Source organism: Neurospora crassa, linkage group V (genome assembly GCF_000182925.2).
Source record: "Neurospora crassa OR74A linkage group V, whole genome shotgun sequence".
Classification (NCBI taxonomy): Eukaryota; Fungi; Ascomycota; class Sordariomycetes; order Sordariales; family Sordariaceae; genus Neurospora; species Neurospora crassa.
In genome coordinates, this window is record NC_026505.1 from 3326446 (window position 1) to 3339236 (window position 12791).

At 51.7% G+C, this 12791-nt stretch overlaps 2 protein-coding genes and 1 non-coding gene across 4 annotated transcripts; 1 reads left to right on the top strand and 2 right to left on the bottom strand.

Moving 5' to 3' along the window:
• The first annotated feature begins 1786 nt into the window (after positions 1 to 1786).
• On the top strand, positions 1787 to 5391 carry NCU01240. Of its 2 annotated transcripts, XM_011396188.1 has the most exons (5): positions 1787 to 2517; positions 2829 to 3393; positions 3589 to 3864; positions 3930 to 4799; positions 4867 to 5391. In XM_011396188.1, the coding sequence occupies exons 2-5, from the start codon at positions 2995 to 2997 to the stop codon at positions 4948 to 4950; spliced, it is 1629 nt and encodes a 542-aa protein (XP_011394490.1). In that variant the 5' UTR covers positions 1787 to 2517; positions 2829 to 2994; the 3' UTR covers positions 4951 to 5391. The 2 variants fall into 2 exon arrangements, with proteins under 2 accessions (XP_011394490.1, XP_011394489.1); XM_011396187.1 differs by having other exon boundaries at positions 2492 to 3393.
• A 1638-nt stretch (positions 5392 to 7029) lies between these two features.
• Positions 7030 to 7118, bottom strand: NCU15110. Its single transcript has one exon. It is a non-coding gene; the product is annotated as a tRNA-Phe (tRNA).
• Positions 7119 to 7275: 157 nt separating this feature from the next.
• Positions 7276 to 11439, bottom strand: NCU01241 (mitochondrial carrier protein). Its single transcript, XM_956514.2, has 3 exons — positions 10392 to 11439; positions 9127 to 10308; positions 7276 to 9053 (listed from the first exon to the last, which is right to left on the bottom strand). The coding sequence occupies exons 1-3, from the start codon at positions 10593 to 10595 to the stop codon at positions 8319 to 8321; spliced, it is 2121 nt and encodes a 706-aa protein (XP_961607.1). The 5' UTR covers positions 10596 to 11439; the 3' UTR covers positions 7276 to 8318.
• Positions 11440 to 12791: the final 1352 nt, after the last annotated feature.

Consider the following 12791-nt stretch of genomic DNA (forward strand, 5'->3'; position numbering starts at 1 on the left):
GGACGGACTGCTACCGGCCGCCGCCAGTTTGCCCCGATAGTTAGCTGCGAACTGTTTGCTGTTTTTAGACTCCGAGATAGACTGTGTGCTCTGCGAATGAAGGGTCGCAGCGAACGTGATGGCGATCGTTTTTTCGTTCCGTGCTGACGCGAGATACATGCTTTCGCGGAACTGTCTTCTCTGGCATTACCAGAGTGCCGGGTCTCTCTTTTTGATGAAAGCTGAACAGTACCAAGCGGAACGGGTGCCGCCCAGGTTCGGATCTTTCTCCGATGCGTTGTGTGTTTCCAGAAGGTGACAAGATGTCGTGAGGAATTCTAACGGTCCCGGTGGTGTGTGACGAGGCCTGCTGAGGTTACATGTACCTGCATGAGAGCTTCGGTTCCTGTCTGACAGCCGGGATACCGCTGAGGAGTCTTGCCTGTTCCTGGCCGTGGCGCCTACTCAGGACCCCTGTTCCTGGAGTTTACTGGAGTTTCACTGGAGTTGCGCTGGAGCTCATTGCTCTCGATCCGGCCAACTGGAAGTCTTCCCGGAGACAGGTGGCTTGCAGGGGGTCTGATTTTGTCCGGATCGCTGGAACCAGACGGGGGGCCGCAAACCTCGCTCATTGTCGACCATTTGGGCAGTTCCAGACAGTCCATAACAGTGCTCTCACGGCCGTCGCTGTCTAGCAGTTGCCTACTTACCTACCAAGATGCAGCGTCATGGCCAGTGCAGTGCAGTAGAGATAGCAAGATATGTAGAATTGTGTCGGCAGAAGAACCGTGTCGGGAAAGGATCTCGATGTTCCGTGCACCGCGGGGGAGAGAGAGGATCCTTTCGGTTCCGGGCTTGGAGCTTGGTTGGGGGAGCAAAGACCTTGGGTGGAGCTCGACGCTCCGCTGGCCTCCGCTGCGTCAATTTCCCAGCGCAGCACGACACTGGACAACGCTGCCCTTTTGGCCCAGGATCCGCTGGCGACATCCAGAGCAACTCTGTTTTAGCGCCCGATCGGGCTTATTTCAATCATTGCTTGGTCGCTCCAGACCCTCTGTGACCCTCAGGTCCTTGACTCTCCTCGGACGGGCCTCAACGGTTGGTGATCAGCCCATGTCGGGAACCCTCCTCGAGTAGTCGGCTGTCGTTGGTACGAGTTCTGAAAAGCGTAGCGCTCGGCAAGTGGAAGTCTTGTTGTCGAGTTCGACATGAAGTGTAATCCACCAGCACCCTGGGCAGAGACGGGCCAGAGCCGGGGCAGAGAGTAAAAAGTTTTCAGGGCGGCCAGTCGGGTCCAATAAAGGTCCCATCGATACTGCAACCATGATTGCGCTTCATTGCGGCGCCGTCGCTGCTTCTGGACAACGGCCGATCAAAGAGAAGGATTGTGCGTTCTGCAGGCGATAAGGGGCCCGTCACACTCCATTTCGTCACTCGGTTGCATCTTGACACTCGGCTGGTGGAAACTGGGCGTCGAAATTCAGAAGGTGTCGAGGTATGTCATAATACCCAGCGAAAACCGAAGCTCAACCGAAGGGTCCAGGTTCACAGCCCAAGGGAACTCGAAAACTCTGAGATGAGCGAACGTCCTCCCGCTGCTTTCCCGTACATAGGTACCTCTAGCCAGCCAGTGGGCCAGCACGCACCGGGCCACCTACCTACCTACCTACCAATCCCAGGGGTAAGTAATATAGGTCCACTCGATCCCATTCAGCAGACATTCCCGCACAGAAAGAAGGCAAGGGAATGCTGCAGCAAAATGCAGGCACCGTGTCTGAGAGCCGACCCGCCTGCTGTGCGTGATGAGACTGCTTTGCGACTGCTCGCGCACTGCACGGACTGTCAGCTGGAGATTCGTGCCCTGAACTGTGGGCTGTCGTACGTAGTAGGTCAGTGGGGGTGGTCCAAGCTTCTTCAGGGAAGCTCCCGCCTTCGAACGTACCCCGGTGCCACACCAGTGCCCTCTTGCTCGCGCCCACACCCGCTTCAAGGTACCTCTAGGTTCTGGGTCGCGCCCACTCGCTGCACTGGGCAGCAGGGCCGGGCAGGTTGGACACTAGGTACCATCGAACCTCCCGTCCCCTCGTCGCTCCCAGGCCCCCCCTCCCCTTTTGCAGGCCGTCAGTCCCCATACCATCCCCATCCATCATCCCATCCCATGTCTGTTTCTGTGGAGGTCCATGTGACCGTCTCATTGCATTTAGTTTCTTTCATTCCTCGTCGTTTTGATTTTTTTTTACCAGAGCGCTTTGCGAGTTTTGAAAACAAAAGGTCTCGGTGTCCGTTCTTCTGCATTTCAACTCCAAAAGCCCCGAGTCGAGGTCCCAACATCGACTTCGTTCGTTCCTCCTCTCCACTCCTAACCAGTCGCTCGTTCAACTGATTCGTCAACTCAACTCAACCAAACCACCCTTCGGACCCGACCCTCGTTCGCAATCCATCTTTATCAGCAAGGCCGGCCGGCATACCTAGGTATCAAGCAGAGACCTACTAGGCGGGAATCATATCTTAGTACTATCATCTACAACAGGCTACTAGGTAATACATATCCTTACCTTCCTATTACTGGCTTAATCGTTACACTATCGCCCGACACCTGCCACTGCAACTCTGCAGCGCTGCAACAATACCCCACGGGCGATACCAGACGGCGAGAATCCATTACTACAACTTGGTCCTCGGAGCCTCCCATTGCTCCAATCCGAACCAATCTGTCTTGTCGATCTGGTGCAACCCCATCCCATGCATGCTCCCGCGATCCTCCTCCTCCACCTTTATCATCTCTAGGCGCATGGCTCTTGTCATACGCCTCGATAACCAGCCATAGCCAGTGTCTAACAGCCAATCAGCAGCCCTGGACCCCGCTAATTGCGCACTCCCATTCCGAGCTACGCCCTCAGAGTGCAACCAGAGTGCAACACCGACATCGAGACAGCCATAGGAAGTGGCCGACTACCGACTGCGTCCACCAGGAGCCAACCGCATCACTTCACCAGTTACCACCGACCAGCAGAAATGGGTCTCTTTTCGCGGAGGGATAAGGCGCCGAAGACGGAGGCGCCGGTCCTGAGCGCCTCGCAGTCAAAATCCTCCCTCACCTCGGGTTCGTCCAGCATCAAGTCTCCCGGATTTTCCACTTCTCGCATCCTAAACCGAACATCAGCCGCCACCATGAGCAGCAATCCAGGAACACCACCCTTCTCTCCCGGTCTCAACCCCGGCGTCCCCCGGATCGACATCCCCAGGCCCCCCGACCCGCAGCTCGACCCTGTCGGATACCTCAGGAGCTTGGGCGCTGTCCGCGAGCGCTGCAAGATCGTGACCGAGAAGGCCCTGCGCAATGAGCTCAACCACTTTGATGTCGACATGCACAAGTTTGACGATGTAGTCACTTTTGTTGCCAACATCATCAAGGTTAGTCGACTTCCCTCCTGCCGCTGTGTTGGCTGTGCGGGGTACCCTGCGGTGTGGTGTGGTGTGGTGTGGTGTGGGTGCCAGTGCGACCCTCGAGGAAGTCGCGACAGCGTACCGACATGAACCCCAGGTTATGGGACAGGCACACTGCGCATGGGTACATTATGGATAGATAACTAACAGTCCGCGATACAGAGAGACTATGACGCCCCATTCACATCCATTCCCGGCCACGGCCGTCACCAGCACTTCGCCATCGGCGGGCGCGACCGCATCGCTCACCTCCTGTCCACATTCCCTGAGGATGTTGACAACACGGAAAAGTGCAAGCGCATGATCGATCTGTTCCTTGTCAGTGTATTGCTGGACGCCGGTGCCGGCACCCAGTGGAGCTACAAGAGCAACGAGAATGGCCGTATCTATAGGCGATCCGAAGGCATTGCCGTTGCTAGTTTGGAGATGTTTAAGACCGTAAGTTGGATGAATTCCGGTTTAGGTAGACTTTCGTGAGTGCGTTGGGCTGACATAACCATCAGGGTCTGTTTTCTGGTAACAAGAACAACAAGTACCAGGTCGACAAGGAGGGCTTGGCGAATCTAACCGTCGACAAGCTCGCCCAGGGGTTGCAGTCTGGACCGGGTAACGAGATGGCTGGCATCGAAGGCCGCGCTCAGCTCCTTATTCGGTTGGGCCAGGCTTTGGAGGAGAAGACCGAGTTCTTCGGCGCGGATGGACGGCCTGGAAACATGCTGGACCACATTCTCGACCACCCCTCGACACAAGCGACCAACGGCTTGATCGTTCCCCTTCCCGTCTTGTGGAACGTCCTCATGAGCGGCCTTGCTCCTGTCTGGCCACCATCGAGGACTGCCATCAACGGCGTTTCTTTGGGCGACGCCTGGCCCTGCAGCTCCATGCCTCAGCCGGCTCAGTCGCCATCTAGTCCGACATTTTCTCCTTTCCCCAACACCTCTGGCCAGTCCAACGGCGTCGCGCCTTGGGAAAGCATTCTTCCCTTCCACAAGCTTACCCAATGGCTTACCTACTCGCTCATGCAGCCCATGCAGAGCATCATGAAGATCCAGTTTGCGGGCCAGGAGCTTCTTACTGGTCTTCCCGAGTATCGCAACGGCGGTCTGTTCATTGACCTTGGCGTCCTTACACTGAAGAAGGAGGATATGGACCGCGGCTTGGCGCATTACACCTCGTACTGCGATCGCACCGGCACTAAGGAGAACGAAGTGGCACCCATGTTTGAGCCCAGTGATGATGTTATTGTGGAGTGGAGAGGCGTCACTGTTGGTTTCCTCGACAAGCTTTGTGTTGAGGTCAACAAGGCCTTGGAAAGGGAGCTGCAGGGTAACGAGCTTACCCTTGCTCAAATGCTAGAGGCTGGCAGCTGGAAGGTGAGTTCGGCCCCTATTGTTGTGTCTAGTTTTCGAATCTTTTATGCTAACTACTATCGCTCTATAGGGTGGACGTGAAATTGCCGAAGTCAGCCGACCAAACACTAAGGAACCGCCTATCCTAATCGATAGTGACGGCACCGTATTTTAGGAGAAACGGGACTCAGTCCTGATATGGAATGCTTTGTTGTTTTGAATCACACAAATGGAAAGAAGAAGAAAACGAAATCAAGTTCAGGATTACTCTGGACTACATACCGAATAGCCTGACCACCAAAAATCAAAGTTTTGGGGGTCAGTATGTATATTGCCGAATTGCTATGTCGGGCATGGTACGAGCCGGCAAAAGGTGTTATGATGTTACGAGAGGAACTTTGGCTGGGAATCGTTCTGGTTGGGGTGGTTTAGTCTAGTTTGGTCTAGCAACTTGTTGTCCGCATTGCCATCGTCGTCTTCGATGACTGCATTACTGTTACTATCATTCTGCTTTTCGGTCAATACCTGCCGCGCATGAACTGGTTTGTAGTATGCGTTTTGATGCAGTACTGTACAAGTTTGTCCTTTATTTCTTGAATGGATTTCGGTTGTCTTGAAAACAGGTCGTCGTGTTGTTCACGTGTGACATTAACATCGTGAATATATTGCCAGCCTTTTGGTCTTACCGTAAGCCACCGTCGTTCGCACCGTTTTGCGGGATCGACGCAGTGGAATCGACCATTGACGCATAGTGATCGGGTCATATACACCAGATTGACTATCTCCGGCCCCTTACCCAGGCCACACGGCTGGGAAATTCATGCAGCCACACCGTCACAGCTTGGACAACGGTGGCGAACGACACTTTGGCATCCCATGCCAACGGCTGATAAGGCTTCATCACAGATACCAAACCTGATTGTAGATAGGTAGATGGAGGGGATAAATGCGCGCGATGACCATCCCTATATACTGCGATAGAGACAGTCTTTTCCGCCTTTCCCACAGCTAAGTAGTCTCCAACCCTAAATGATTCCACCAATCTAGCATCATTGTCCCTGTGCCATTATCATCGACTAGACCGTCTCAGTCCTCTATGGTCTCCGCTTCTATACCCGGGATTTTGTTCATTTTCAAGAGGGGAAAGAAAGTTCTGGGACTCGAAAACTGGGCTCCTTTGGTAGCGTTAGTGTTGGTGTTGAGTAGGCTGTTTACCTATAGGCGGGCTAATGGACCTTGTAGTTTTTTGGTCTTCTTTCTTACTTCCTTTCTTTCTTTTGCCTTCTGTAGAAGACAAAAGTGGCATGAAGGTTGGAATGTGTGTCTAAAATGTACTATTAGATTGGTACACAATCTTCTACTACATGCTCTCCCTCCTTACTCATCACCAAGATATCCATCCATCCTACTCTTATACATTCGCACGCATCCTCTCCTACCAACACACGCAATATCCCATTGACCTGATACTAGGAGTTGTGATCGCCACGAACGGAAGGAAGATGGGCTTTATACACGCGTGTGACTGCTTGCGGTCAAATGTTGAGGCACAACATAGCAAGCAGCCAGCGACAATCACCGAAGAAAGTAGAAGGTATTGTTGCTAGATAGAGTAGTGGAAGTAGGTCGTTCTGCTTTCGGGTGTATACATACCATCAAGGCCGATCAATGGTCAAGGTGAGAGAGAAATCAACAAAAGAGGCAGGGCTCATAGAAGAGCTAGCTGATTATAAACGGCTTCCAGCCAAAGCAGGTCGGATGAAGCGGACTTGATGGAGGTAGAGCCACTGTCAAAAAAAAAAAAAAAAAAAAAAAAAACCAAAAAGGATGTAATAAATATCGATGTCGTAGAGCGTGACGTCGCTCCGCCGCCGTATTTGAGCAACGCATCGTGGAGATCGGAGACATTGATTATCAAGCGTGTTACTTTTTTCTCGGAAAAAGATCAAACTCAGCTGAGCTACTTTCATCATAGTCGTCCATTCTTGTATTGATTAACCCTTCTTCGAAACTACTCACGAGCCTAGCTTGTTACGCATCAAACAGGTGGTTTTAGAGATGAATTGAAGCGCAAAGAACGATCATCAACATATACATACCTGTGACCAGTTGGAGAAATCAAACAGATGAAAAAAAAGAAGAACAACCATCCATCATTTACAGCAAGCAACCCCTAGTTAAGAGAACGAAGGACCAACATATAATTAGAAAAAGAAGGAGATGAAAGGTATAAACATAATTGTCAAAAAAAGACTGCGGTTTGTGTGGATCGAACACACGACCTTCAGATTTATGAGTGAAGTGGACTTCAGTCTGACGCTCTCCCAACTGAGCTAAACCCGCTTATTGTAGGTTAATGAGTAAAGTATTACCTATCAGCCGATCATCTTCCACTCAGTGCGGAATTTTATCACTTGAGAATTGAATCGAAGATGACGGCAAAAGCCGTGCCCAACTTTAGAGATTTTCACTGGACCGATCGAGCGCTATCAGGCTTTTTCCTGTCTTTAACATACCTTTATCTTGTAACGCTAGTCTATCTTTAACTATTTACCCTCCCTTGATGCTTTTCTCTATCCCACGCAAGGTTATGTGAAAATGCGTCATGACTGTAGCACTTGTTGTCCGCTTTGCCATACATTCGCGTGTTCATACACTTGCACTCATCCGTTCATTGCCTCAGGTAGTCAACTCCAAACTGAAAACCAACAGAGTGCAACCGGGGCTCAGGAAGAGCGCGGAAGAGAATGGTAAGCAGAATATGTGAAAGTAAGAAGGAAACGAAGAGATCGAAAACCGACGTCTAGCCATAGACCCGTTTCCTTCTTCATATTTTTTAGTGACGGAAGAAAAAGAGGATAAAAAAGCAGCCTCTATCTAACATGACCCAGTGAAGGGCGTCAGAGTAAGCGAGTAAAGAGAGCTGTAAGCATTCGCTGAAAAGTTGACTCATGTGCAAAGTACGAGCATATACAGGAATCCGACAAAAAGAATTAAAAAATCTGAAACGAAAATATCCCCGCCACCCCAGATCGCATTTTTCTCCCAATAACGCCCCGTGTTTTTGTGTTCTCGTACTCCATGCTCGCTGAACCGATATCATGAAGATCCTTTTTGCCATCACCAGTCGCCGTCTTGTCTAACAGTGCACCGAAACCCTGTCTGATCTTGTGCCCAGATTCGAAATCGTGGAGATATATGCCGAAACTAAGATTGAAAGACATCCTGAAGGGAAGGGGAAATGGTAACCATGAATGATGGTGTACTTGCATAAGCTCAGGCGGCGTAGTATGCACTTGCGTAACTTTGATGGACCTTGCGCAAATAGCCCTGCCACAGGCGGTCGATGAGGATCAAGGGGTTTATTTGATTGAGACCAAATAAAGTTTAATGGAAAAGAGGTCGGTAACGGTCAGCCGTTGTAGTCACCTCATTGTCAAGCAGTTGCCAGCTGCATCTACTGACGATCAGCTGTGATTCCACACTCATATCCCCATTTCAGCTTCGATAACCGTTGGGTCCTGACGCTCCGTAAGTGCCACCTTACGCGGTCTTGGGAGGTGTCTGCATCCACGTGGGCAGAGCCTTCCATCCAGCGGCATTGGCATCGAGCTTCACGCGGCCAAAATGCTCATCAAGATCCAGCAGGATCTTGAGGGCATTGCGTGACCTCGTGTACGGGCTGTCACCGCCCACAGAATCTTTCACCATGGACACAGCATCAGCGACGCCCGCGTGCATCTTCTCCGCCTTCTGTCCAGGATACGGCAGAACACTCTGGAGGAGCTCATAAGCGGCAAGGGTGAAACCGAATTGCGGCGAGGAGCGGAAAATACGGGCAGGACCACCCTTGAAGAAGGCCCGGAAGCCTTCTTCCTTCCAGATGGTCTTAGCAGCATGCCTAAGACCGGTATACTGCGTGTCGCCCTTGCGGGCCTCGACTTGCAGACGAGTCTTGATGACGTCGCAGGGTGTCGTAAGGTAAGCAGCCGGCATACCGGCAATGGCGCCGGCCGTAAGAAGCTGAAGAACGCCCAGCTTCTTAGTCTTTGACTCGCCGAAAAGGTCCTTCTTTAGGTGGGAGTAAGTGGGGAAGTAGATAGCCGAGAAGGGAACGTCGCGGAGCAAGCAAGCAGAGGCGCCCTTGTACAATCCTACCAGGCCCAAGTTACGGACGATCCACATGGCAGAGCGCTTGGGAGCGCCCTCGACACTCTTAGCAACCTCACCCTGGACCTGCAATCTGATTTTGACAATTTCCAAGGGGTTTGTGAAAACCTAATGCACAAGAAAGCAGTTAGCATTCTCCACAGCAAAAGCCAGGCACACAGAATATTTCAAGAAGACTTACAACTTGGCAACCACCGGCAGTACCACCAGCAATAATCTCATGGATCACGGAGATATTGCCCTGCTTATCAGTAAAGGCGCCACGAACGAGATCGTTGACGGTAAGCTTGATGGCCTTCTCAGGGGCGACACCAACAAGCTGGGGCAGGACACCCGAGTAAAGACCCCTGAAACCCTCGTTGCGAATGACTTTTCTAAAGCAGTCGATGGAGTTGTCATAGAGTCTGCTACCAGGCGAAGCACCTCTCTGGTTCTGCATTCTTGTCTTGACCAGATCAATGGGATAGACCATAAATGCACCGAAGGCGCCTGACAAACTGCCGAGGATGAAGTTGTAAGCCGACTCCCCCGCCCGGTGGGCAAACTGCTGACCCTTTGTCTGCACAGCTTGGGGCAGAAGTCTTGCCTCGGCCTCGTGACGGTTTCTCCATGAAGGGTCAAGAACCTTTGCGAAATCCTCAAGACCAAGTCTGCCTGAGGGGTTACCAACACTCGCAAAGTGGAACAGAATATCCGCCTCCATGGGAGTGAAGAGGGAAAAGCGGGTGATCTTTGCAGCCTGGTTGAGAAATTCAGTGCGAGTAATCTTGCCATCCTGACTCTTGCCGCAAGCCTTACGGATTATGAGCTCGACTAGATCCATTTCCTTGATTATGTTTTGGAATGCCCTAACGTTCGCATACGAGACCTTACTGCCCTGGGAGATGTTGCAAAGAGTGTTGAGGTTTTCGAGGAGGTGATCAGACAGCTTGTGCTTCGAGGTCTCCATAATGATTCGCTCGAAGTCACCGGGTTCGATGAAGCCGTCCCCATCCTTGTCGAAGAGCTGGAACGCCTGGCGGATGCGCTCGCCTTGTAGGCCACGGAGCATTTGCGAAAATTGTTGGTAGTCCAAGTTGTGTCTCTTGGTCTTGCTTCCGATGTAGAGTTTGGCCCATTCGCAGTCCCAATCGAATGGGATGCTATTCGGGCCCTTGTTGAGCTCGTAAAGACGACGGAAGTCATCATACTTGACTGTGCCGAGGCGCTCAACGTCGAACAGGCGGAATGCAATTTCATACTCGGCATCGGGCTTCTCGAGCAGGTTCTCGAAGTATGTCCAGTCGGAAAGGGTTACCTTTCCTTTATTGGCTCGGTCGGCAACGCTGAATAGGATGCTGTACTGTTCGCGCTTGATTTTATGCTGTATGGAAAGAAGGCGCGCGCGGGTCAGCCAGTGAGCTGCAAACTGAGGGCAAAGTGAGGATCTGTTGAGGTGTGACTCACATAGTCTTCGTGAGGGGGAGCCACGGCATCAATGAACTGATCGGGTCCCAAGAAAAGTTCACCCGTCTCGGAGTCCTGAACAGCGTAGTGGGTGAAGCGCGCCTTGGTCTGAGCAGTAGGCTGCACCTGGTCGGCGGCGGCATGCTCATCGGAGCCGATGAGGGTCTCCTTGACCGCTTCCTTAACAACCGCTGCTGTGGACATGGCGACTGTATGTGGTAGTGAAGCGCTCTACGCGGAACGCGGACAGGCTGGGTACTTTGTACAAGCAGAGAGCAGGTATGCGACGCAGGGGACGATCTTGTGCGCGAAGAGTCAAAGCTTTGCGTCTCTCAAGGTTGCGGGCTTGCGGCTGGTGAAATGCGTCGCGAATTGTCGCACACGCACTGGGGTTGCACTTCTCAGTGGTCGGCGCGAGTGGGGTCTCCAGGGAATCGGATCTGGGGTCCCGGATGGGGTTGCGAGAATTCTCGAGGCTGGAGACGAACGGGTGAGCCAGAAGAGAGACGGAAGAGGGCGACAGCGCTGTGGACTCGTGGAGGTGCAGGCCGATCTCGGGATATATCGCAGGCGGACCGCCGGCCGTAGCGGATACGGAGCCAGTTTTTTTTTTGTTGGATACGATGTGACGGCAGCCCACAATGCGACGGAGCGACGGTTGGACGGCCCACGGCGGGGAAGAGGGGGATCGCTGGCGAAGACTGCACCCAGTAAACAAACCCCGGTCGGGATCGAAGAAAAAACGGAACTCGTCACGCGGCTATCCTGCGGACGACAGCTGCGGCCAAAGGTGCGCTTTTACCTCTCTGGAGTCTGGGACACGATGCAAGTGAGCACTCAGAGACCTGACACGGCTACGAACACTCGACTTTGCCTTTTCAACTGCAAGAGTGATGAAGGAAGTATGACTGCACTATAATAACTAGGATGATGTTCCAGAACGAGCGTGAGATGTGTAGAAGAGAGTGAGATGTGGAGTGGTTGTCGTGGGGGGTGGGGACCTCTAAAAGATGCGAAGGCGATCGCGCAATGTAGTGTAGCGGGAGAGTGGTCAACGAAAAAGAAAAAAAAAAAAAAAAGATTGAGCAGACGAAAATTTCAGTCCAGTAGTATGGTACTGTGTACAAAAACTGCATGGCCAAGACCATCATCCCCTTTCTTGGCTTCAGGTTATCCCAAATAGTAAAGGGTTCCTGCGGTGTCTTCCTCTATTCCGAATCCGCGTTCCAATATGCGATTGCCCCTGCCGCCCCGAGATTTATTCATCACAGGTACCCTACCGTCGTCACACCTTTATATTCCAACTCCCGTTCCAAGCAGGAAGCCGTGGTCCAGGCCGGGCCGACAGGTCATTCGATGCGAGGTAGTGAACTTGGAGTTTGCGGTCCTCAGCTTGCCAAGCAAATGCAACTTTTGAACTCAGTTTAGGTAATGTTCAACCTCGAGGCGTGAGCGAAAGGAATCCACAAAGCTGAGAAATATCCACTCGGGAACTCCAGCCCAGGCAGCCCCAGTTCCGTCTCCATTCACGAACCTAAAGTTCCGCCTCGAGTCTAAAGGAAACCCCACTTCTAAACGATGACTCCATGGTGCCCCTGAACCCCGCCGCCCACCATTTATCATCAACAATCCACTTTGTGATTTCATCAAACTTTGGCGCTGAGGATTCGTGATCATCCAATTCCGCTCTTGATCGACCCGGTATTGCATGGACAATGACCAGGAGTCCCATGATGACACATGTGATGGATGCATTGAAAACGCTGATTCATAGTCGAGTGGAAATAGTATAGGAATGCTACTAACAACTTCGGACAGCCGAGATCGCACAATCACCACAAGCTCTGAATGGGCTGCCGACTTCCACATTGCAGACGAGAACCTGACGCACCATAATTCGAGTGTTTTCTTTTCATCCCAGTCTTGAATATCTGAACTTACAAGACCGCAGTGGCTCACCGGTTGCTTTACATACATAGTATGGCTTAATCAAGGAGCAAACGTTTTCATGAAATAACAACCTGCTGTGTGATATCATCTTCCCACTCGGGGTCGGAATGATTTGTCCTCCTCGACATTAGAATTGAACATCTGTTGTTAAAGCAGGCAGCTTTTTAATCCACATTGACCATCACTGGCACCAATGCATCATGAAAAGCGATGAGTGACATAAATTGTCTTGAATATAGATTGGACTACCGATAGTGGGCCGTGCTAATGCCATAGCTTAACTGATGTTTTGACTCTTCTTCTCTATTGGTAAAGTGCCTTGTCACTTATTGGAAGTGAACCCTTTTTCTCTTGGCCCAAAACCAGGCATTTTAGAGAATTGAGCAGAATACTCTAAGCATCTTAAGACAAACATATAAGGAAAAGCACCCTTAACATGCTACCATGCCT